General features: G+C 41.5%; 1 protein-coding gene across 5 annotated transcripts; it reads left to right on the plus strand.

The window, feature by feature from the left end:
• The first annotated feature begins 2,871 nt into the window (after positions 1 to 2,871).
• On the plus strand, positions 2,872 to 19,152 carry RNPC3 (RNA binding region (RNP1, RRM) containing 3). Of its 5 annotated transcripts, none has more exons than XM_081008717.1 (15): positions 2,872 to 3,062; positions 5,478 to 5,525; positions 6,768 to 6,886; positions 7,719 to 7,802; positions 8,663 to 8,774; positions 10,403 to 10,471; positions 11,488 to 11,627; positions 12,745 to 12,870; positions 13,196 to 13,332; positions 13,471 to 13,638; positions 13,850 to 13,944; positions 14,029 to 14,087; positions 14,809 to 14,941; positions 16,113 to 16,193; positions 17,952 to 19,152. In XM_081008717.1, the coding sequence occupies exons 1-14, from the start codon at positions 2,892 to 2,894 to the stop codon at positions 16,185 to 16,187; spliced, it is 1,536 nt and encodes a 511-aa protein (XP_080864843.1). In that variant the 5' UTR covers positions 2,872 to 2,891; the 3' UTR covers positions 16,188 to 16,193; positions 17,952 to 19,152. The 5 variants fall into 5 exon arrangements, with proteins under 5 accessions (XP_080864843.1, XP_080864844.1, XP_080864842.1 ...); XM_081008718.1 differs by having other exon boundaries at positions 18,926 to 19,152; XM_081008716.1 differs by having other exon boundaries at positions 16,113 to 16,189; positions 17,883 to 19,152.
• Positions 19,153 to 24,486: the final 5,334 nt, after the last annotated feature.

Here is a 24,486-nt window from a genome sequence, read left to right on the forward strand (position 1 = left end):
TTAAGGATATGCCAAACCATCCCTTTCCCCCTAGTCATCACCTTCACTTTCAACAGATCGGATTCTGTTTTTAGTTAATGTGAAAAATTACTCTAAAACAAAGACTCTTGTATCCTGAGAGTGGGTGGAGCATTTAAAAGGATTTACGAACGTCAAGTTCACTTGCACTTTTTATTTATCAGTGAGTGAAGATTAACGTGTTGTCCTGAAGGATGAACAATGTTTTTCAAACTTATTGTCTGAATAGGATTTTGACTTTGTTGTTATAATTTATCTTCTAAAGGACCTTGTAAGTTGGTTCTCATACAGTTAAGGCACAATGCAAGGTTTTGGAAAAACTGTGTCAGTTTCATTTATTTTCACTGAACAAAAGTAGCTTAGAGGAAAAGAAAACCCACACAAACGATTCATCCCACTTATCTCCCTGCAAACCGCTAAGAGGACAGAATATAACCCACAAATTCCTCTTCCCCGCTGCCAAAAAATCACAATGAAAGCCAAGTATTTTATACTGAATAATCAGATAACAGAATCTCCTTGTCCATTTCGATTTTCAAAATGGCAGGGCCCTCAGTGTTTCTATATTCTGCTTTTGGAGTGCCTTTGATGTTCACTTCAAACTGAGAAGTGAAACTCAATCATATTATTGGAATTTCCAAAACTACCTACACAGATGAGACAGATAAGCTGACTCTAAAGCAAAACTCAATTTTATCTAATAACCCATCCAGGGTTGCTCTACATTTCACTAGTGAACTCGGCCAGGAAAAGGAGTTCTGGGGAGCTATGGGGATGGTCTTACAGAATTTTAAAAGCCACACTTTCCTGCCACTAACAGAATAAACCATTTTCAAAGTCTTTGTCAGCCTCAATATTCCACATTGCAACTTATATTCTATATATTCTGTATTCTTCTTGTCTAAGCAAGGCAGGCTATAATATTAAGTAGGATAAGAAAGCCCAAATTCTGAAATAACCTTGAAAAGTAGTAAGTGGGACAGATGGTGGTGATGATGATGATGATGATGGCAGCAACTCTCATTCTAGAGGTGCTCATGATGTAAAAGATAAACAGCTTTATGGAAGACCCCACAACCTGCATGATATTCTGATATACAGATTGGAGGGTTTACTGCTGGATCTTAGCCACTTCCGCAAACAAAATGAATCAACCCAATATTCATGAGTTTTTTAAATGTCATGTTGATGGTCCGAGCAAATCCAGGTTTGTTCAGAAGTGATTCTCATCAATTTCAGTGTGGCTCTCCATCAGATAAGTGTACATTAGGATTGTAGCCATAAAATGCAACATTTATCTTTGATGAGCATCATCTGTGCTTAGAGGCAATGCATTTTGGCTTATATATCCTGTTACTATTTTAGTGTTTGATGCACACATGGCTAGATTTTGAATAGAAGAGTATGTAACGTTGATGAAGTGATTTCATAGTGCTTTCCACATTAAAATTAAGCTTTCATTCAGGCCAAAGCCTGCCATTCATTCTACAACCTATAGTGACAGACACCCTCTGTGATTTATGAAGAGCTATAGTGATGAATCAGTTACATTTCTAAACCCCCCCCCCCAAAAAAAGTGGAAGAAAACGTAGTTACTAGTGAGTGAGATTCTTCTACTGCATTAAATTCTGAATTACTAGTAAGAAATATGTGCAATGCTGTCTTTAACGGAGAGAGCCCTTATGCTGTATCTTATATAAACATCAGCTTCTTTCTTACTTCTAACGACAGAGAACAGACCTAAATTCTATCTAAATGCCAAGAGGAGGACAATAGGCACAGCTGTATCTACAGTAGAAAAAGAGTGGGACACCTCCCAGGATTCATAATTTTGTAGAAGCGTCTATCAGATTCTGCGACCTTTTAGCCCTTTTCCTTTTCGGTTAATTAAAAGCAGTCCCTGATTAATCAGGCAACACATTTTCTTTTTTTAAAAAAGTCAGTTGTTTTAAATATATCTGCAACAGATTGTGCATGATCTGAGAGCAGCACGTCTCCACCCTTCATAATTTGGTATGCAAAACGTATGTGGATTGAATCAGTGAATTAATCAAAAAGAGATAAGGATAGATGGATTAAATCAGTAAATTAATCAAAAAGCCATAAGGACAGATCGGCTGGAAATTTATTTAAAAACCTTTGTTTAACAGCCTTTGACCAGAGGAATAACAAAAAAAATAGAAGCAAGACCCGCACAGCATCAGCTTCCATTATTCTCTACTGAAGCAAAGAGCGATGGCTTTTTGCTTCTCATCCTTGGGGTCCCAGCTGTTGTTGGACAACAACTCACATCACCCCTGATCGTTGATACTGCTTGCTAAGCGTTCATGGGAATTGTAGTCCAACAATAGGTGGGGGGGAGCCTAAGTTTGAGAAACAGAGAAGGCTGGAAACCGACGTGAAGCCGCTTCGCTTTACTACCGCCAGCACTTGAACACTTCCGCCCACTGGGACCCCCCCTTTCCCCTACAGCGCATGCCCAATCCAAAGGGCATCTAGAGAAATAGCTTAAACTTCCGGTACTAAACTGAACGCAGGCATCCGCCATGAACACTCTGTGGGTATTATTAGACACTCTATAAACAACTTCTTTTTTTTCTTCATCATCATCATCATCATCATCATCACTGCCACAGGCGAAAAGTCTTCCGCTTGCCTGCTATCAAAGAGCAAAGCAGCCCTCCAGCTCGATTGACTACCGCAGTTCTTCGTCGAAAGAGCGACGGGACGGTCCCTTTGGTCTTCACCCTCCTGAGGACGCCTTCACTCTCGCGACGTTACCACTTCTCCCACCCGGTTCTCCGAGGTTTTCCTTCCCTGCGGCTGGCGTCAGGGGCTGCAGGGCGCATGCTCAGTCCGTGCCGCGAGGCGACATGGCGGCGGCCAGCTCGGAGCAGGCGGCCCGGCCGCCGCGGCCGGGGAGAAGCGGGCGGATCCTGCTGGTGCGGCACCTCCCCGCCTCGCTGACGGCTTCGGAGAAGGAGAGCTTGCTGAGGCACTTCGGGGCCGCTTCCGTGCGGGTCCTGTCCGACCGCGGGAGGCTGGTAGGGAAGGCGCGGCTGGGGCGGGCGGCCGGGGCGTGAAATGCCGCCCTCGGGGGGCTTCTGCCGCCTGAGGCAGCCGCGGTGCCAGAGCCGCCTCTGGCGTTAGGCAGACGGAGGCAGCTGCCTCGGGCGGCAGAAGAAGCTTCTAAGGTTGCAGAACCAGTGCCTAAGCTAAACAAGCTCAGGGGTCAGCAAACCTTTGCAGCAGGGGGCCGGTCCACTGTCCCTCAGACCTTGTGGGGGGCTAGACTATATTTGGGGGGGGGGAATGAACGAATTCCTGTGCCCCACAAATAACCCAGAGATGGATTTTAAATAAAAGCACACGTTCTGCTCATGTAAAAACACCAGGCAGGCCCCACAAATAACCCAGAGATACATTTTAAATAATAGGACACATTCTACTCATGTAAAAACACGCTGATTCCCAGACCGTCCCTGGGCCAGATTTAGAAGGCGATTGGGCAGGATCCAGCCCCCGGGCCTTAGTTTGCCTACCCATGAGCTTAGGGCCCCACTCTCTTGTGCCCCCCCATATACTTCTTCTTAATTGTATTTCAGTTCAACAATTACTTTGACAAAAGACATATTTTGTTATGTGCAAATGGCTTTAGATACCATAAATTACCATATAGCATATATTCAGTGCAAAAAAACAGCGACAATTTGTTGTTGACAAAGGACAGCTGGACATATTAAGGCCCCCATTACCTTCAGTAGCTCAGGGCCTCATCAAACCTAAATCCAGCCCTGGGTAGAAGCCTCGGCAGAAGCAGTTTCGGCTGGAGCTGCGCATGACCTTGCGAGCATGCCCTGAGACCCCTGGGTATAGGGCGTTATATAAATTCAATTAATGATAACAATAATCTCGCCCGGATTTGCCGCTTCTCTACCAGAATGTGGCAGGTGGAGAACCAGGGGCAGGAAGGTCAGGGCAAGGTGGAGCTTCTTGTTTTGCCTTAAGCCTTGATAGGAATACACCTCGTATGCCACCCAGTGAGGTCCGGCTGGTGTCTTCACCATACACCTTTAGGCACCAGGCGAAAGCATTCCTCTCCAACAAGGCTTTTGGCTGATTGACATCTGATGCCCTTTTAAAATGTGTTCTGAAAGCGGGGCAGGGGGGGATTATGGGGTTGTTTTTGTTTTTATTGCATGTTTTCTGTTTTGTTTTGTTTTTATATTGTGATCAGTGCCAGATTGGCATATAAGCTAAACAAGCTATAGTTTAGGGCCTCACTCTCTTAGGGGCCCCCAAAAAATGTAAAGGAAAAAACCCCCTGGATGTACATTTCCAAAATGTAAGATAAAAAACAAATAAAATAAAACCTACAAACAGCAACAGTGTTCTGTGTTGTGTAGGCTCTTATGATGTAAGTAATGGGCCCCGCCTGCTCCCTAAAATATCACTGGTTTGCTCATTTCTATATATAGGTGCCTACATTCTGCATGGACTGGTTGCTTGGCAACTTATGCAAATATCTTTAGATACCTATTAGGTCCATAAATTACCATATAGCATAATTTCATCACAAAAAAGCGACAATTTGTTGTTGAGAAAGGACAGCTGGACATACAAGAGGCCCCATTACCTTCAGTAGCTTAGGTCCTCATAAAACCTAAATCTGGCCCTGATTGTGATGTTAACATTGAGAACGGCCCTGAAATCTGTGGTTATAAGGCAGCGCACATATTTAATAATTAATAAATAATACTAACACATTTGTTTGTATGTGTGTATGGATAGGTAGATAGATAGATGGATATACATGCACACTTTGACCATTTGTTAACATCTGGCACATGTATTTATTGAATCAAATTATAGACCACTTGCTTTAAAATAATACAGTAATAATAATAATAATAATCTCAAAGTGTGTGATAAGAGTTAAAACTAAAATGCAATGGCCAGTGTGGCGTTGCACACTAAACCAAATGTTGGGTTAGTACAGCGGCAGAAAGGACCAGAGAGGAGTAAAGTGTCTGGGAGCTTCTCTTTTGGAGCCTGCTCACAAAGCCAAGTTTCTTCTATTTTCGTGCCTGCTTATATTAAGAGTGCCATGCAAAGTGGCTCAAGATGTATCTACAAATGTCTATGAGTAACCTCTACTCAGAATGCAGAGCAGCGTAAAGTGGCAATCAGGTATTTACTGAAAACTAGGAAACTGGTTAAATAGGGGATTCGGAGCTGGTTAGAAAACTGGACTCATTCCACATCTTAGACTCTCTTTCTTGGTGTTCCAGTTCTAACAAGGGGAGGAGAAAGAAAGATGGTTGCCCTTCCTGCTTTGCTTTTAGGTGCAGCCACATTCACGTTTAAAAATTCTGCAATACCTTGGATAATTTGTGTGTTAATGTTCTCTCTGCTTATATTGGAAAATCAACGTTTGACATGTTCTTTCCCCCACTCAGAAACATACTGCTTTTGCTACTTTTCCGAATGAAAATGCAGCTACTCAGGTGTGTATTTGAGACCATTACAGATCTTCTTTCTTTTATTTCCTAATTTCTTTTCTGCTGTAGTGTTCTATGGCTGTAGGTCAAGATGTTTGCCTTTCAATACAGAAACAAAGTGTTGAAGATAAGTCTAAGGCTGCAGTCTTAACCCTGCTTACCTGGGAAGTAAACCCCATTGATTTCGATGAGATTTGTTTCTGAGGATTGGGTTGTAAGGCTGTGGTTGTTTGCATATCTACTTAGAATAAACTCCATTAAGATTGGAGGGAGGACTTGCATTAGAGCATTCATGCCTGGATAAGTTTCCTCCAAAATGCTTTAGATAATTATATATTTAGGTGTTGTTAGAAAACAGCAAGGACACTTTAGCAAATGAATATTAACTGTTAGCATAAAGGCAACAGTGTATGGTACTGATGACTGTGTGTACATATTAGATGCTAATATTAAAACAGGTCTGCTTAACTTGTAAATGTGCAAATGCAGGCTACCCGCTAAATGTTCAAGACTGTAGAGCAGGCTTCCTCAACCTCGGCCCTCCAGATATTTTGCGACTACAGTTCCCATCATCCCTGACCACCGGTCCTGCTAGCTAGGGATCATGGCAGTTGTAGGCCAAAAACATCTAGAGGGCCCAGTCTGAGGAAGCCTGCTGTAGAGAAACAGAAAATATATTGAGTTGCTTAGCTTTATATTTTACAGCTCTTTCTGTATTAAGATGACAGACATTCTGTTGTCATCTTAACTTTGCCTCTCCTAACTTCTATCGTCTATCTAACTTAAAAGTGTAAAATCCTTGGAGTAGGAAATTTATAAAAGATATGCATAAGATATCTATAAGTAACTTACATTATCGGAACAGAAGTATAAGTTTCAGTGCCCAGTTCAAGAACTGGCAAGAAAGCAATTAAATCCCATAGTCATTAACAGTGCAATTTTCTGCATGTGTAGCAAGACTTTTCTGCAATGAGAAGTAATTCTCACTGATTTTCAGCATGCCTTTCTCGCTGGTAAGTTGGTATAAAATTGTAGGCAACGGTCGGGACATTATCCATTTTGGTCATTAAGAGGGATTAAATGGAAAGGTATTGCTCTTCCCCCAAACAAACTTTCTATCCGTGTTACTTAGTTTTTAGGCAAAGTAAATTGCAAGAGGGGAGAAGAAAGGAATAAACCGAGAAGTTGATGGGTCAGAGTGCATTTTAAATGTTTGTTGATTTAACTGCATGTTGTGTTCAATTGAAGGCTTTATCGAGATTGCATCAGCTGAACCTTCTAGGCCACACTCTGGTAGTTGAATATGCAAAGGACCAAGACAGTGTTTGTGCACTTAGCCAATCTTCTGAAAGCGAGAAGGACAAAAGGTATGTAGATATTTTCAAATTCATTGGGCTTATAAAATATTTCTAAGATTCTTGAAAGTATTTTCCAAAAACTCCTTCAAACTTTGCTGTGGTGGATCCAGGAGGATCCAGGTTGTTTCTTCAGATCCCATTGTATTAATACTGTAGATCTGAAGTGCAAGAAGTAAGTACTAGTGAATACAGTAGGACTTCCAAGTAAGTGGGGTTCAGATTACAGCCTTATTTAGGCTAGGTTCCTGTGGTTACATAGCAGATATGCTTTTCCACTCCATTTTTACTGTGTGACCATCATACTGGGGAGATCTTGACACATTCAAAGATAAATTTTGGTCAGATTGTCTAGGACTGGGACTGGAGAAGTTAGGAGTTCTGCCACAAAGACAATTCTGTTTGATTTTTTTTCCCACTGAGCAAACATAGGAAGGGAAGAGAACTGAGCAGAATCAAAAATACAGATTTTTACATATATGGATCATCTTATTCACCACCTTTATTGGAATATAAATTACGGCTACCTCACAGAATTAAACAACTGAACAAAATAGATTTGAGTGGGGATTCATATTTATGAGCCAAAATTGGAGTTATGACTTCATAGAAACTGCCATATCTAGTCATTTATATTGTGTTATGTTTACCCCTATTACTATTGTCCTTCATTTGGTATTTTTTTTGAAATAGATGTTGCACAAGTAAAGAATGAACAACAACAAATTTTCTTGGCGACTTTTTTTTAATGCACTTTGTGTCCAAACACAGTGGCGTTCATTTACAGTTAGGGTTATTTCAACATACCGCATAATGTAGTAGATTGCTCTTGTGTGTGTTTTAGCCTTGAAGAACCAGTGAAAGAAGAGAAAGAACAGAAAGATCTAGGCTGCCTCAAGATAGAAAGTGGAATTGCTCCTAGCCATGGGTTAGTACTTGAGTTCTGATTTTGTATACAAAAATTGTTGTTGAATCCTAGCCTTTAAACCATTTGTGAACATGTTGAGGCAAACATATGAGAGACCAGTAATATTTTCTTAGCTTGGTTTCCAAGAATAAATCACATCCTCTCTGTTCCTACAATTATATCACTACCCTTTTCTTAGTACGTTTTTTTCCTTCTTCTCATTAAAACAGAAGTAGCTAACCTGCAGTTTGTCAGATGTTGTTTACCTCCAACTCCCATTGGCCCCAGTCAGTAAGCAATAGTTCAGAGTCCAGCAACATTGGGAGAACCAATGTTAGATACTTGCATGGATGTGGAACTTTCAGTAGATGTGATAAGCAACAGAGCAGATTTGTGTGCTAAAAAGATTGCCACACTTAGTTTTCTGAGGGCTCCACAAACCTCTGTCTGCAGATATTTGTTGCCTGTCACTATTATTGCATATGGATTGGTATTTAAGAGCTACTACGAGTGTGTAGCAGCTTGCTCACACACATTTTTTCCTACTGCGTATTTGCATTGAGTAAGGGTTAGGCCAGGTGACCTCCCAGTTCTATGATCAACATGCTTTTGAAATTCCCTTTAGTTTCAAATGTCTCCTGTAGTGTTGGGAGCTGCTGTTCAACAAAGAGAAGCATTACAATCCCGTGGTTGGTAAATATTTTTATTAATCCCTGGATATCATGGAATCAGTCTCTCATGTTTCAGAATTGCTGGTATATGAGCTAGGGGTTTCTTTGTTTGGTGCTTTTAAACTCTAAATATTGAACTCTTCTGCATAGTGAAGCTTTTTTTTTAATAGGTTTGAATTGTTTCTAAGGTTGGTTTGTTTCCCCTCACAGGTTAACTTTCCCTATAAATTCTTGCCTCAAATATCGATACCCCCCGCCTTCCAGTACAATCCTAGCCAACATAGCAAATGCCTTGGCAAGTGTGCCTAAGTTTTATGTGCAGGTAAGTGTAGATCCCCTTCCCCAACCTGAATTCAATACATAAACCTTATACTTATTAGTATGGTATTGCCGAATTGTTATTTTAAGCAGCTGTAAATTACTGACTAGGGCTTATGTCCTGTATCTGCTTCTTTGAAATAAGCTCCATTGATCTCAGTGGGACTTGCTTTTGTATAGGATTCTGCTGTGAATGTTGCATCGCTCCACTCCTATTTGAGTTTGTAGTGGCATCAGTTAATTTGAAAGTGACTGCAAAGGAGCTCACAAAGACTTTCAGTATGAGTTATTGGATCACCTTTAGCAGTAAGAATATTTTTAGTATGTTCTCATAAGCACTGTTTTCAGCCATCAAAGCTATAAGCTATGGTCTGAAGGTACCATGCAGCTACCACCTTGCTCAATATATGCATGTCTATCAGTGCCTGAATGGATTACTTGCTTTGGGATTATATGTGTGCCATCGTGGATTCCATGGCAGAAGTAGGTAGGATATGCATGTTCATTGCAGAATCTAGGGGTGGTATTCAGCTAAGTTTTACTCAGTGTCTTAAATGACAAATCACATGGTTCTTTAAAATTTCTTTCCGGCCATTTTTTAAAAACTGCAAACTTCTAGTCCATATTGTTAGATGCTTGGAAGTATGTAACCAGGTTTTCAAATATGTCCAAACTAGTTGATATTGTTTTACTGCCTAGGTCAAGATTTTACACCTTTTCTGTTATAATTGTTGTACAGATATCTCCCTGTATTGCCAAATTATTTTATCCCAGTATCCCATCTCCCTGTGAGAAAAAAGTCCTTAAATAAATCACATTAGGTAGATATATTAAATCTAGTTCTGTCTGGCAAGCACAACTTATTATAACTTGTAGAATTATTCATTTTTTATGGTTCCAGAATTTTATGTCATGTATTCTGCTCACTATTGATGCAGAGTAGAACTCCAAAGTATAGTTAGCAGAGTAAAAACTTAAATACGTTGCAAGATTCCCAAAAAATAGACCAGAGGCATTTCATCCAGCAGAACTTTACTGCTACCAAAGGCAAATGAGCATAATGGTCACAAATCTAATACATTCAGGATTGGCACTGTCCATAAGAAATCCAGTTGCAGCAGACTTCACTTAAACTTACAATAACTTATAATAAGACTAAACCTTAACACTAAGCATACTATGTGCAGAACACCACACCCAGGCTCCTTCTGGCCTCTTATTATAGTCAGCATGACCTTGACAGAAAGAGATAAGAGAACCAGTTTAAGCCAGCTGTATGCAGCTTCTCTGAAGGAATAACCCAAACATCATGAACCTTCTGCTTGTTTCTTTCACACAAACAAGCTTCCAGAACCCTCTTGAATTAATTAGAATAGGAAAGAGCTCTACACATCAGATCAATACTTTCTGTACTAAGAAATGCAAAGTGACATTTTAATCTTCAGATGAAACATTTCGTGCCCATTAGCTATGGCAAATATAAAACCATTATAAAATACGCAACAAGTTTGGTTTATGTGGGATACTTGAACGGTTGTGGCAAGGATAATATTCGTCCCATGACAATTAATGGCATGTTTACTCAAGTATTCATCTTGGAGAAGATGCTAAGTTGCTCTGGTTATCTTTCAGGTTTTGCATCTTATGAACAAAATGAATCTTCCCCCTCCCTTTGGGCCAGTTACTCCTCGACCTCCTATGGTATGAAACTGTTATTACTTGAAGCACTGTGAATAAATGCAACATTGTACAATGGTACCTCGGGTTACAAACACTTTGGGTTACAGACTCCGCTAACCCAGAAGTAGTACCTCGGGTTAAGAACTTTACCTCAGGATGAGAACAGAAATCGTGTGTCAGTGGCAATGGGAGGCCCATTAGCTAAAGTGGTACCTCAGGTTAAGAACGGTTTCAGGTTAAGAATGGACCTTTGGAACAAATTAAGTTTGTAACCAGAGGTACCACTGTATTTATAGTTTTAAGATACCCCTTTCTTTAGCATTTTTGGCTAGGATGCAAGTAGGAGTGTGAACCTAGTGGCATTTTTGGCTTTCCCCCCTTGAACAGCTGATTATCATGCCATATCAAACTACTTTTGCAACTCCTCAGTTAGAAGTGTCACTCCATCTTTGGGTCCTGTTCTTCATTATCAGGTGGACCATAAAAGGTGTGCTTTGAAAAATATAATGGGAATTTCCTGTCATTACTGAAATATAAGTTCAACATATTGAGTTGTATATTGACTCTTCTCAGAAGAAGAAGAAGAGATGCAATTGATGTAGTCAAACTCTGTACTCGAGATCTGCTAAAGCATATTGCCCATCCCTCACAACAGCTGAATCTGCACTTTACATTGTGGTTGCCCCACGTTCTGTTGGTACAATGGTGGGATAAATTGTACCATAAATATTCTTAACCTTGTTCTTTCCTCAGTCTCCACTCTTGACCTATATTTCCTGGGTGTGCTGCAGGAGTGATGCAGTAGCTATGGCCTTTTGTCCAAACCCTTTCTTATCACTGCCCACAAGAGGGTATGTGATAATCTAATGTCAAAAACTAGACTGTGGTGCAGAACACTTGCTTGTTGAGTACTGTATATATTCTCTCTCTCTCTCTCTCTCTCTCTCTCTCTCACACACACACACACACACACACTTGCATTTGAACTGTTAACAACTGAAATACCAAAAAGGTTGTACATTTTATTCTTCCTTTAGTATGAAGAGTATATCCCTTTACCCCCTCCCATTCCTCCTCTGCCTCCTGAGGAACCTCCTTTGCCTGAAGAGGAGGACAGTCAGGACTCGAGCAAAGATGAATCTGAGTATGAAAGTGCTGATGAAGAGGAAAAAGAAAGGTTAGTGATATTTTGTAGCCTGCTGCTCCCTGCGTAAAAGTTGGTGTCCTTGTTTTTCTCTGCCTGCAAAGAGTTAGTGATATTTTGCAGTCGAAGAAGATGAAGCGGCCGCCACCCACCTGACTGGGTTTCCACAGCCACTCTGGGTGGCTTCCAACAAAATAAAACTGTAAAAGTTAGCAAATAGTTAAACTATGGGATTGGAACCCATAGTTTAGGAATTACCTGTGCCTTAGTAATCAATGTCTCTGTCTCTTTCTCTCTTGAATACATAGCAGTAACATAGAAGCCCACTTTAGTACCAACTAGATTTCTTTTAACAAGCAGTAAATATATTTTCAACTAATTTTAAACCTTGCAAAAAGTATTTCAAAAGTATATTTTAACCATAATTGAGTATCAAGGTAGGGTTGTTGTTGTTTTTTTGTTGTTTTTTTAAAATACTCTTTTCTTAAAATAGTGCATTTTGTGTGGTGCTTCCGGCAAATAGTTACATCTCGTATCCATTAAATATATATCCCCAAAGCGTTTGGCCTTGCCCTTGAAGACCTATAGAGCATGGAATCAACTGATGTAATTCAAAGAAATGAATAGGTAGGGAAAGCATACCTCAGCCTTAACTTGATAGGGGTTAATTTGGTCTGTAGACCCTGCAAAATTGATCTCAATTTCAGATGCCCCCTTCTTCCCATCCCTTTCTTATAGCAAGTTTAGATCTGAGAAATAGCCTCTTCCCTTCGTGTGTGGTGAGGTTTGAGCTTCAATGGACTTCATCAGCACATGATCTTTTAGAGAAAGTGAAACCAAAGAAGACAGCTGCTCTGGCTGCTCCTTCTCTTTCATTTACCAGACTCTTCTTAGGGCAGTGGTGTGTGTTTTCCAATCAGTTCTCCCCAGTTCTCCGTCTACCAGGGTTCAGAGTGGAAGAAATGGCAGAGTAGTCAACATCAGCTTGTCTGCAGCAGGCATCTACTAAATAGAGTCTTCTTTTAAAAGCCAAGCTCTAAAACCCTGAGGGTGGGAGGTTTGTTTCATTGATAGGTTTAACTATCCCCCCCCATATTTTCTGTGGAAATATCTTTTTTCCAATAAAGTATTCAATATGTTAATAATTCAGATTTACAAAGCTGATGGAATTGGCAACCCTCCAACCCAAACGACGGATCCCAACAAAGCCGCACCGTACGAGAAAAAGGAGAAAGATCAAAGACTTATTAAATGTCTCCCAGCTTGCTTCCCACAGGTATGGATATATGAGTATTGAATGTGGATCATTGCTATGTAATGAGTACATAGATATCTTGAGAAATTACCTGACTGAACTGTCAGAAATATTCAGCAAGTAAAAATATAGATTGTCCAGCGGTGTGATTGTATATAGCACTATATTGTAAGAAAAAAACAGTATTACCAGAATATTGCTTGCAACTCTTACCTGTAACGTGCTTAGCAACCCTTTTTGCAATCCCTTTAAAGAAATGTAAAATCATTAAGGAGTAAACAATTCTGTGCATAATCTTTCTTGTAAAGAAGCTTTAAACGAAGTTTTATGATGTCTTTTTGAACAGCAATTTGCACCCAGCCTTGTCGCCTTCGGATGTGTTTGAGCAGCCACACCCTGTAGGTCTCAAAAAAATTGAATTTCACATATCTTCAGAGAGCCCTGGCATTCTTCAGAAAAGCTTGGCGGAGCAGCATAATAATGGTATGCTGTGTGTGTCAACTAAAACGTGTTTATATGTACATGGATTGTAGCACATTATCTTGTATTTAATTTGGTTGAGGTCACTTGTGTCTCAGGATCACGTCCCAACTAAACCTTCTCTGTGTTTAATTGTCTTAGACATCTATGCAGCCATTGATGAAATATCTGGTGAAGGGTTTGGAAAAATCTTACCTGCTCTCCGTTCCAGTCATAAAGAAGAGACAGAAGAGGAAGAAGAAGACGACGAAATACCTTCGGAATTTGTTTCTAAAAGAGAGCTAGAAAAAGGCAGAGTCTCCCATAAAGGTGATTTTATTACCATTAATGTATTTTTATGACACGCAATGAGGATGTTGCTTTATTTAAATGTGATGAGCTTGTTTGGCTATATTGCTTGGTTGATTTGGGTTTTTTCACATCAAATATACATTCTGTTGAGAATCAGTTTTAATTATTTAATTAAGCCTATTTTCTAGAATGGAGATTACAGCTATATATTTTTCTTCCTGTGCTCAAGAAATGGAAACTCTTGCTGTCTTCAGAAATTATGAGCCTGGTGAGCCAAATTGTAGAATTTACGTGAAGAATCTGTCTAAACAAGTTCAAGAAAGGGTAAGTGGGAATTGAGCAGAAAGTGTTTGGTTCCTTCCACAGAAGTAGCTAACTCTTCCTGCTCTGCTTTTATTTAAATCCCAGGATTTGAAGTTTATCTTTGGAAGATACGTTGACTTTTCATCAGAAACTGAACGTATAATGTAAGTGATGGCTGGGTGACTTCTTCCGTAGGTTGAGCCGCTCTTGACTTGGTGAGCCAAATGATATATCCATGAACTTGTATGTTTCCACCTATTTTCCAGCACCCTTTTTAATGAAAGACTATAGTGAGGATCATAGAGGATAATGAAACATTAGGATTGAGAGCAGCAGCGTGGGCATGGGGAGGGCCTATACTACTTGTGACAATAGAGAGAGAAGAAGCCACTGGGGTGTAGAAGGAGAGAGTCAAGTCAGAGAAATGTGGCTGAGAAAGTGAGATTGTGGGAAGGGATAAATTGTGCACTGGAAAAAAATAGGGCATGGAGAAAGGAATTAGGAGAATTGGGAAGATAGCTAAGGATGTTGCAAAGGAGGGGTGTGGGAAAGAGAGTAGACTTGTACCAAGTGAGGATGCTGTTCTTTTAAGAGAACTGTAATTCTATTACAGAATGTTGTTCTAGTAACAGAACTGCAATTTTATTCCATGGGTGCCACAGCTTGGGAAGCTGAAATGTATAGTGATGTATCAGAAGATACCTGTTTTGTCAGAATTGTGCAAGAACTTGAGCAGGCTGTTTGTACAGCAGGACTCTTCTGTAGTCCTATTGACTGTTTCTATATGAACCGTGAGAACTACTGAAACAAATCATGTCTCCTTCCTTCATCTGTCGCGATATGTACTGGGCAGCTGAAGCATTTACGTCTTGCAATTTATCCTAGGTTCGATATACGCTTAATGAAAGAAGGCCGTATGAAAGGACAAGCATTTGTTGGGCTTCCCAATGAAGGAGCAGCTGCAAAAGCTTTGAAAGAAGTCAATGGATACGTTTTATTTGACAAGCCTATGGTGGTCGTATCCTTTTCTTAAAATAAAAAAAAGCTTTCCGTTTCATTTTCAGTTAAATATTGGGCCTGCTTTTAGAATCTTGCTTTTGGTAGGAAGGTTTCTTTGCAAATTATTTGTCCCCATTTAAATTGTAGGCAAACAGAAGACATGGTTGTTGCAGCGCAGGTTAGAGGGAGGGGAGCGAACCAGCTAGCAGAGTCCTTCACTCATTTGTCCTTTTCCTGTGTTCCTCAGTCCTCTCCACTGCCACCAAAGGAATACACTTATGTTCCTGGCTGCCTTCGCTAAAACAGCCCTCAAACGTTTGTCTCCTACGTAGTTCTCTGCAGCCAGCTTCTTGTACTTAGTTGAGTAGAACCCATTGAAGTCATGGAGTGAAAATCAAGGCCAGGCACAGGCAAACCCTGCCCGTCCAGATGTTTGGGACTACAATTTCCATCATCCCCAGCTAACAGGACCAGTGGTCAGGGATGATGGGAATTGTAGCCCCAAACACCTGGAGGGTCAGAGTTTGCATACGCCTGATCAAGGCAATCAAACCATCCACAAATTTTGTTTTTTGCTTTTAAAAAATGGAAAACCAGTTATTAAAACAGTTACTGGCCCATTTTGCACATGACAGTGAGCCAGGGCTGGTGAACCTGTTGGACTCCCAACGCACATCAGCCTCAGCCAACATGGCCAGTGGTCAGGAATGATGGGAGTCACAGTCCAGAAATAGCTGGAGGGGCCACAGCTCCCACCTCCGTAGTAAGCCATAGTCAGAAATAAACCATAGCTTATCATGAACAAAAGTGTACTAGTGCATGCTGCTCATTGTCTCCTGCTTCACATACACCCCTCCAACTCCACCCACCACTCCAGTCTCTTCTCCATTCCTCTTTCCGGCTCCACAATGTCTTGGTTCTGGTTGCATCAACACAGCAACAATTATTTTAACATACATCTTTCTCTGCAGCACTAAGAAGGCAAAGTGAGGTAGATTTTTCTCCCATCTCCAGCTGAGGTGGTCTAACAAGCTTTTTTAGTTTTAATAAATAGAGATTAAGAAGTATCGTAATTTTGTGATGCTTTTGTGTCCCATAGTCTTTGTTTCTTGCATCCCCCCCCCCCACCGCTTATAAATTGTTCTTGTTAATGCTTGCCATCAAGACTTTTATTCCTTAATAAAACCAAGCAATTTGCTCGATCTGCGAGACCAAAGCCGGATCCCAAAGAGGAAAGGAGAAAAGAGAAGGGGAGAAGACCCTGAAGGTAAGTAAACTCTCTTGTATTCCATTTTGCCCTCCTAACTTAAAAAAATGCAAAACACAGAGAGCATGGCTGCATTGCATCTGAACTGGTAAACCTGACTTAAAGACTTGACTTAGAAAACTAGGTGGTGAGATGCGTTCCCTACTAGCCTCCTTCCTGATGCGCCAGCTTTCGATGTGCAACAGGAATCTCCTTGTGTGAGCAACGTTCCATCAATGTGTCATCGAAGTGGTACAATCCAGACACAGGTTTGCTTTCCAGTGACAAACAGGCCTTGACCACCAACAGGAGCTGGTTTAAGAAAAGACTTCTAACTTCTGCTTGATCAACACAGCAGTACGTTTTTTTCTTTCTGGCTGAGAATTTTTTAAATAAATATAACTTTTTGCATTCATTGTGTCATCAGTTATAGAATGTCAGAGTGCAAACGAATTTGGCCTTTGGGCTCCTCTTCCACTGTTCTCCTAGAACTGTGGGGTCTCTGGCCCTTGATCTAAGATCAAGTTGTATGGCTGCTACAATCGCTTTGTTATCATTTATGATACTGCATGTTTTATGTTTGTAAACTGCCCCTAGGATTTTGTTTCTTGAAGATGCAATAACTAACAGCAGGTGGCCCTAGACGCAGATGCACATTCATTTTAAAAAAAGACACATCTAGCCAGTCGAGTATGCTTGTAGTATTGCAAATGACCATCTGGAAGCAAATCGGAGCGTTGGTTTTGAATGTTTTCATCCGTATTTTCCAGTAATCACAACGTTCGTTTTTGTTTACCAGCCTGAATTGCTGATGGTCATAGACGGGGGGGGGGGGGGGGGCTGGCAAATTGCAGGTTGAGCATGCTGCTGAAGTTTGACCTTTATAAATAAAATTGCATTCTGTTGTGTTACTGGCTTCCATAACCTTGTATCCTTTGCTAAAATGATTGTATAATTTCCATCAGTTGTTTGGCAAAAATAGCTACAGATGAAAATAATGTATCCATTGTATTGCAGTGTCTTTTTAAAGATGGATATTTCTTATTGCTACGGTCCTGTAGCTTTGGTAGCCAGTCAGAAATTGTGCTTGCCTTCCTCCTCCTGAAGGGGGAGGGACAGATTTTCGACTCTGACTTTCTTTGCCTCTGCATAACAGGAGAGGCAAGTTTCTGTCTCCTTCCAAGTTTGTCTCTCTCCAAGGATCAGTGCAAGATTGGGGGAATTCCTCCTTTTCTCTCCTCCCCTGATCTCACCAGAATAGCAAGTGTGCAGCACAGTGCCATAAGCAGGAGATAGGCTCCACTGAAGGAATACAAATGTTACAAAAACCACTCTTTCCCGATTGGTTTTTATGCTTAAAAAAAGAGCAAAAGTAGCAGACAAAAGTTGTCTCATGATAAGTGGCCTCCTGATGCATCATTTCCCAGAAAATATTTTTAACAGATATATTTGTTATGGCTGGGTAGCCAGCAGAATTGTAGCGGGACCATGCTAATATATTCTAGAGCTGGCTAACTTCTAGCAAAAACTACATTGGAGACAGAAATGCTTAGCTTTTGAACATGGCAAAAAGCCAGAATTCTGGTGCATATTCTGGCATTGTACTGATCAAATAGTTAATACTATATTCTTTGTATTGGATTCAGAGCTGTTCTCCCGAGTTCCTGGTGCATTTGGTCTGAAGATTTAAAAATTGACCACTGTTTTAAAATAGGTAGTCTAAAGAATGAAAGCTGTAACAGAGAATAAAAGGATTAAACCGCATTCTGCTGTTCTTCTTTAGAAACATTCCCGCCTAAATACTGCAGTAATACTGTGTCATGCAAAGTGTATCCTTTCTTGCTGTATCCTTTTTTTGTATATATACATCTTTTTTTTCTAGTAAAAGGTTCTGGTGTTCTCTTAGCATTGCGCTAGGTGGTCATCTAGCAGATCTCTAGTAATAGTTTGTTATTTTACTAAACATAGCCCCTGTTTGTTAACTTACCAGGGTACCCATGGAAGTTTATAGCCTTAAAATGTACTTTTAAAAAATTCCTCATATTAACAGTAGCGCAATTTTGGGCTGCCAGGCCTTCAGCAAGTGTAAACCTCTCTGCTTACGTTGGTAGAGTTTTAAATGCTGTTTACCAACTGAAGATCTGGCCTCAACTCTATATTTTTAACCGTCTTCCAATCTCATGGTGTCCAGAGGAAAACAGCAACACCTCCATAGCAAATACAATATGCATCTTTAGCTGGTTTTTTGTAATCCTCTTTACTGGATAGAGAGCAGCAAGTGAAGCAGTCTAAATGGAGCAAACTAAATTATCTTCTGCTTAGTCTTTCTTGCTGCTTTCTAATTTGTTCTCAGGCTAGCACATTACAGTAAAATACAGCTGTTCCAGAGACAGTTTTAGCCTTGGATCCCTTAGAACTCAAAACTGCAGCCCTGCAAAAGGAAATGCTCTTTCCATTTACAAGAGGGGTCTGCATGGGTCCCATCCTGATGGGATGTTGCTAACTTTTTTCCTGCAGCCATCCCCTATTGCATTCCATACTCTTCCTAATGGTCCCCCAAACCCCTGGAACAGCTTTTGCTGGCCGTAGGGTGTTTTTGAGGGAAGACGGATTTGGTAAAAATTCCCTCCCTCTTTGCCCATAGCAGGAGCAGACTTTTGCTCACGAGCTCTCCACCTTAGTTTTTCTTATTATCCAAACTTTTCAGTCTTCTACTTTAGAAATGTGTGTTTTCAATGCACCTTTAAATCGTTCCAGGTTCGTTTTGAGTTCCCTGTCTTTCAAGCTCTGGGAAGAAGATGCACGGTCGGCCGAACTATTCAACAGTGCGTAAAAGCATTTAACATGTTTTTAAAACACGACACAAATGTTCTGCTAACCTTAGGTGTGTTGTGTGCTTTTAAACAATGGAAGACCTTGCAGCAAGTCACATAGTGGATGTGTAAAATGTTTCAATTAAAGATCTAATAAATTATTCACTTTTGCATTGTTTCTGTGTTCTTTTTTCTTTGCCAAAGCATTCATTTTTTTTCACACAGCCAATGACTTTCAATCACCATACCATAACCCTGTTTTCAGCTCAAAAGCATATTCTCCTGTTCTGTCACTTCACTTCCCTAAGATACTTGAATAACTGTGCAGATTGGAAGCTTGAGACCCTGAGGCTCGGAGTAGAAAACTCCCCATATTCATTCTTAAAATGGAAGAGGAAGATTCCTGTCAGCACTTGACCTACTTCAGGAATGCAAATATTAAAGTGCAGCTGGAATTAAGTTAGGGTGGGACAGACTTGTCCATCCCTATTTCCACATGGATGTTTCAAGGTAGGAAGGAGGGAATAACTCAGTAGGGCACAGGACTCTTAATCTCAGGGGGTTAGACTGCAGGGGGGTTAGACTAGATGACCCTTGTGATCCCTTCCAACTTTACAATTCTACGTAGATTATTTAGGCTAATGCTGGAGAAATCTTAAGGAAACTGCTCTAAAGCATCTTGCAAGGTGGAGGGAAGGCCACTTTCCCTTCTTGTTTTAACACACTCTGCAGCTATTCCAAGCATATTTACACTGTATCGCCTCTGCCACACCCTTTAAAAAATATTTTTAAAATTGTGCAATTGTATGTCCAAAGGGCCAGATTATTATTTTTTTTAAATGGCTGCATCCATGTTGTATCTGTGAGGATAGCTCTCTTTTTGTCCATACAGTGTGGTTTTGTACATAGTTACACAAGAAATATTTTTACCCAGTAGGGTGGTGGTGCTGAGCTTTGAAGCTGCCCAAGCAAAAGGAAGAGGCAGCAACGTGGTCCCATCTCCAAAGTGCAACGATTGAATCAGTCCTTGAGTTGTACGTTCCGTTCCAAAGATTGGGATCAATGGGATGAAAGAGGGAGAATTATGCTAAATAGTATTTTACGATCACAGTGTTTGGAGCACAGACGAAACGCCACAGTGCTTCTGCAGCAGCACAACCAGACACTTTCATCTGCCCTAGTTGCAACAAAACATGTCTCTCCCATATCCGGTCTCTTCAGCCACAGCAGGCGCTGTAACTCCCCAACGCTTCGACCACCCCTGAAGGCTCACTCTTCCATTGTCTTCCAACGCAGAGGGATGCCAATGTTCCATTCCAAAGATTGCTTCAGTGGGATGAAGGAAGGTCGCATTACATCAAAATTGGAGGCCAAGCCAAAATCCTCTAACTTTCCTATATTAAGCACAGGATCTCTCTAAATGGCTTCCATGTCATTAGGTATGACAGCGGTCCTGTTCCTTGGGCACCGAAAAATAATGAGCGATAACAGGAGGATGATGAATGTTCTTACTAGAGCTGAAGGCTGCATTTGTGTCTCAATAGTCATTTCCCAACACTAGGCTGATACCTGCACCTACATTCAAAAACCCATTCCTGGATTTTCATTACAAACTCGCCAAGACCATTTTTTAATTATTATTCAACAAAAAGCTGAAACGTGCTACTAAAACGAAACAAAAAACAATGCCACTTGCTATGTTGTCGCTCCTGTCTTTAAAAAGTAGCTCGCAAATATCTCGGTAGAGCAGGAGGCTCTTAACCTGAGGGTTGTGGGTTTGAGCCCCATGTTGCAGAGGGGTGGATTAGATGACCCTCGTGGTCCCTTCCAACTCATATAATTCCAAAGGAAATAAACAGCTATCTGACTTTTAGAAGCCCTCTGAAGGCAACCCTTTTTAGGGAAGTTTTTAATGTTTGATGTTTTATTGTGTTTTAAATATTTTGTTGGGAGCCTCCCAGAGTGACTGGGGAAGCCCAGCCAGATGGGCGGGGTATAAATAATATATTATTATTATAACTACACTGGTACCTCAGGTTAAGAACTTAATTCGTTCAGGAGGTCCATTCTTAACCTGTTCTTAACCTGAAGCACCACTTTAGCTAATGGGGCCTCCCGCTGCTGCCGCGCGATTTCTGTTCTCATCCTGAAGCAAAGTTCTTAACCCGAGGTACTATTTCTGGGTTAGCGGAGTCTGTAACCTGAAGCGTCTGTAACCCGAGGTACCACTGTATACAATCCTATGATTCCGATACCAGGCAGAAAAGAGCACCTTGCGGTGATAATTAAAAGCATGAACGCTAGAGGGCAGCATCCAAGTGTTTATGCAACCAGGCATGAGAATTTTGCCCAAGACTTGAGTGAAAGACAACCTGAGCCACACAAGCCGGTTGCAGAGGCGGGACGTCGTTTGCTCCCTTTCCAATGATTGGCTGCCGTCCCCTCTACTGCGAGCCGTGCATTGCAAAGGTGGGAGCCCTTAGGGGAGCTGCGAGGGGAGCCGTGCCTTGTATTAAGCCTCCGAGCGCGTAGGTATGCGACCTGCAATGCATTCAATGGGATTCTTCTCTGCTAATCCGGGGAGGGAGGGTGCCTGCAGGAAAACGCCAGATAAAACCCTTTCCTTCTCGGGAGAGGTTGCACCAGTCGAAAAGTGACGCAGCAATTGAGATTGTTGCAGGAATTTTTTTTTTTTTAAATCCCATTCTTGGCAGCCCTACTTTTAGGTTCCGTGCTCCTAAAAATCCAGATTAAAAACAAGACGAGAGTTTTAGTGTGATTGTTTATGGGCCCCTGAAATTTAGTGCGAATAGGATTCACCCAAGTCCTCTGAGAATGGCTGCATTCGTTAATTCCTGCATTGCAGGGGGTTGGACTGGATGCCCCTGGCGGTTTCCTCCAAACTACAGTTCTGTGATTCTGTTCGAACCATAATGCAACTTTCATGGATTTTGTAGAGCCTATTCCTAACTAGGCATGCGCCAGGATCGCGACCAGATTTGCAAAGGGTTCAGCAGGGCGAGTCCCAGATTTTTTCATGAAGCACTGGCCCAGTGAGGCTTGATGTTGATAGTGATGGGTCAGGCAGCTCTGTCCATATATTTCTCGGCTTATTCCAAGAAAGTATAACCAGACCCAGATATACTAGCTGCTTCTTCCTTACTTTCCAGCAAATACAAAAATAAAAGCCAAACCATGTGTAATTTAGAAGTTTTGAATCTCACAGATTTTGCTGGCCTGCAACTCCCATGGTTTCTTAGCATTGCCCATGTTGGCAGGGGCTGATGGGACTTGGAGTCCTATTTGGAGAGCATCAGTTCACCATCCCTGATCTAGAAGAAAATCCTGTATATCCTGCCCGCTTTCTATGGCTAATGGCAGCTCTGGAAAGGTAGGGCATTTGCATTGCAGTAATGTTATTTCCACCTCCTCTCAAGTCTTATATCCTCCCCTCCAAAATGGATGCATTTGGTATGGAGACAGAGACATCTTCCTGTTTGTCTAATGGTGACTGATATATATATATATATATATATATATATATATATATATATACACACACACAGTTAGATATACTAGCACTCCATTGCAAATTCTGCCAAGTACCAGGCGGCCTGAGAACTAACTGTGTGCATGTACAGTGGTACCTCGGGTTAAGAACTTAATTCGTTCTGGAGGTCTGTTCTTAACCTGAAACTGTTCTTAACCTGAAGCACCACTTTAGCTAATGGGGCCTCCTGCTGCCGCCGCGCCGCTGGAGCACGATTTCTGTTCTCATCCTGAAACAAAGTTCTTAACCCGAGGTAATATTTCTGGGTTAGCGGAGTCTGTAACCTGAAGCGTATGTAACCCAAGGCACCACTGTAATTCCGATATATTTGGACCTTGAAGCATCCCTAACTTTGCATAATGAGTGCCCATTGCAGCAAGGTGGGATTAGCGAACTATCAGCATTTTCCACAGCCATTTGGGGATGCAGGCTGCTGGCTTGCCTAACATAGTTCCGGCCACAGTTGATGGCCCTGTGTTAATGTCTCCAGCACCCTTCACTTTAAGTGGGACTAAGCAGGTACAGTAATCTCAACCAAAGCATCCCTGACAGATGGTCATCCAAACTCTGCCTGGAAACCTCCAAGGAAGGAGCGTCTATGAGTGGATAGACATGCTAATATCATTTGTAGAGGCCAGTAAGTTTCTTGGGTTTGTTTGCAAGGCTCTCTCCAAAAGTCACTTCTGATGCACAAATAGCCTGAAATGTACTCTCTTAAATAATAATATCCTCATTCCGCATAATTCAGCAAACGGGTTCTATTTTTCCCATGGGAAAGCAGGCAAAGCATCCTAATCTTACAGTAAATTAATTCCTCCGCTATGCTGGCTCACATTTAGTGAGAGCTGAGCTCATTAAACAGTTCATGGGCGGCTGTTTTGTCTCTATTCAGCCGGGTCTGCCGCCATTCCCAAACTCGATTTCCATATTGAAATGGGGCAGTGTCAGTTTTGCTCGTTCCAAGCAGTTGTGCTTCTAGCTGCGGCTGCAAAATGCGGCGACAGCTGGTGGCAACTGCGTCTGGCAGACCTGCACATTGTCGACTGGCACACTGCGCAGCGAAGCAGGTTCCAAAAGAGCACATTGGCACACAGAAGTTCGTTCTTTCTCCTTTGTAGCTGAAGCAACAGCAAGGAGATTGCTCTGCAAAAATAAAGTGCAGTGTAAGAATTATCATTTTTTCTCCCTTTCCAACTAAGGGACATACATGTGCAGAGAGAGATTTCTGGGTGTGCATCTGTGGCTGAATGGGAGACACCAAATGCAGTAAGCGTTCCTGTGCATGCATTTCCAGTTCTGGAAAAGTGGTATCCCACTGACTAGTTGTTTGGAAGAGAGAAATAGATTCTGTTCTCTTCCCCGCCAAACAGCTGATTGGTGGGTGTTCAATGCTTTTTTAAAAAAATGTATTTTGGAAGTCTCTCCTTGCATTCTGCTGGGTTGGAATTTTGGTGTTCAGAAATGCAGGCTCCTCCTTTCAGTCCCTCTGATTGTCTCAGGCATGGATTCAGAGTCATCAGAGCCTGCCCGCCACTCGATCCATGTGGTTCTGAGAAATTCTGCCCATCAGTCTCAGGATGCCATTGAAGAGCAAAACCTTTTGCAGCCCCTGACTGTAGGTGAGGCAGCCCTTCTTCCAACCACTTGCCCAGTCAGAAATTGGCCACCTTCTCTCTTCCTATAAATAAAAATAATAAAATAATAATAATAATTATCCATATGAGGATGAATGGAGGAGCGCCTCAGTTTCCTTGCAGTTTATGTGAGTGGGAATAATATTTCCATAGCCTAGAACATAGAATAATAGAATTGTAAAGTTGGAAGGGACCACGCGAGGCATCAAGTCCAACCCCCTGTGTTTCAGAGTTGCGGGGTATGTGTGTGGGGGGGGGGTGAATCTTCATGCCCTTGCTGCCTAAAAGTCACTGTTGCAAAATCCGCTTCCTGGCAGCTTA

Source organism: Podarcis pityusensis, assembly GCF_964106645.2.
Source record: "Podarcis pityusensis genome assembly, chromosome: 6".
Taxonomy (NCBI): Eukaryota; Metazoa; Chordata; class Lepidosauria; order Squamata; family Lacertidae; genus Podarcis; species Podarcis pityusensis.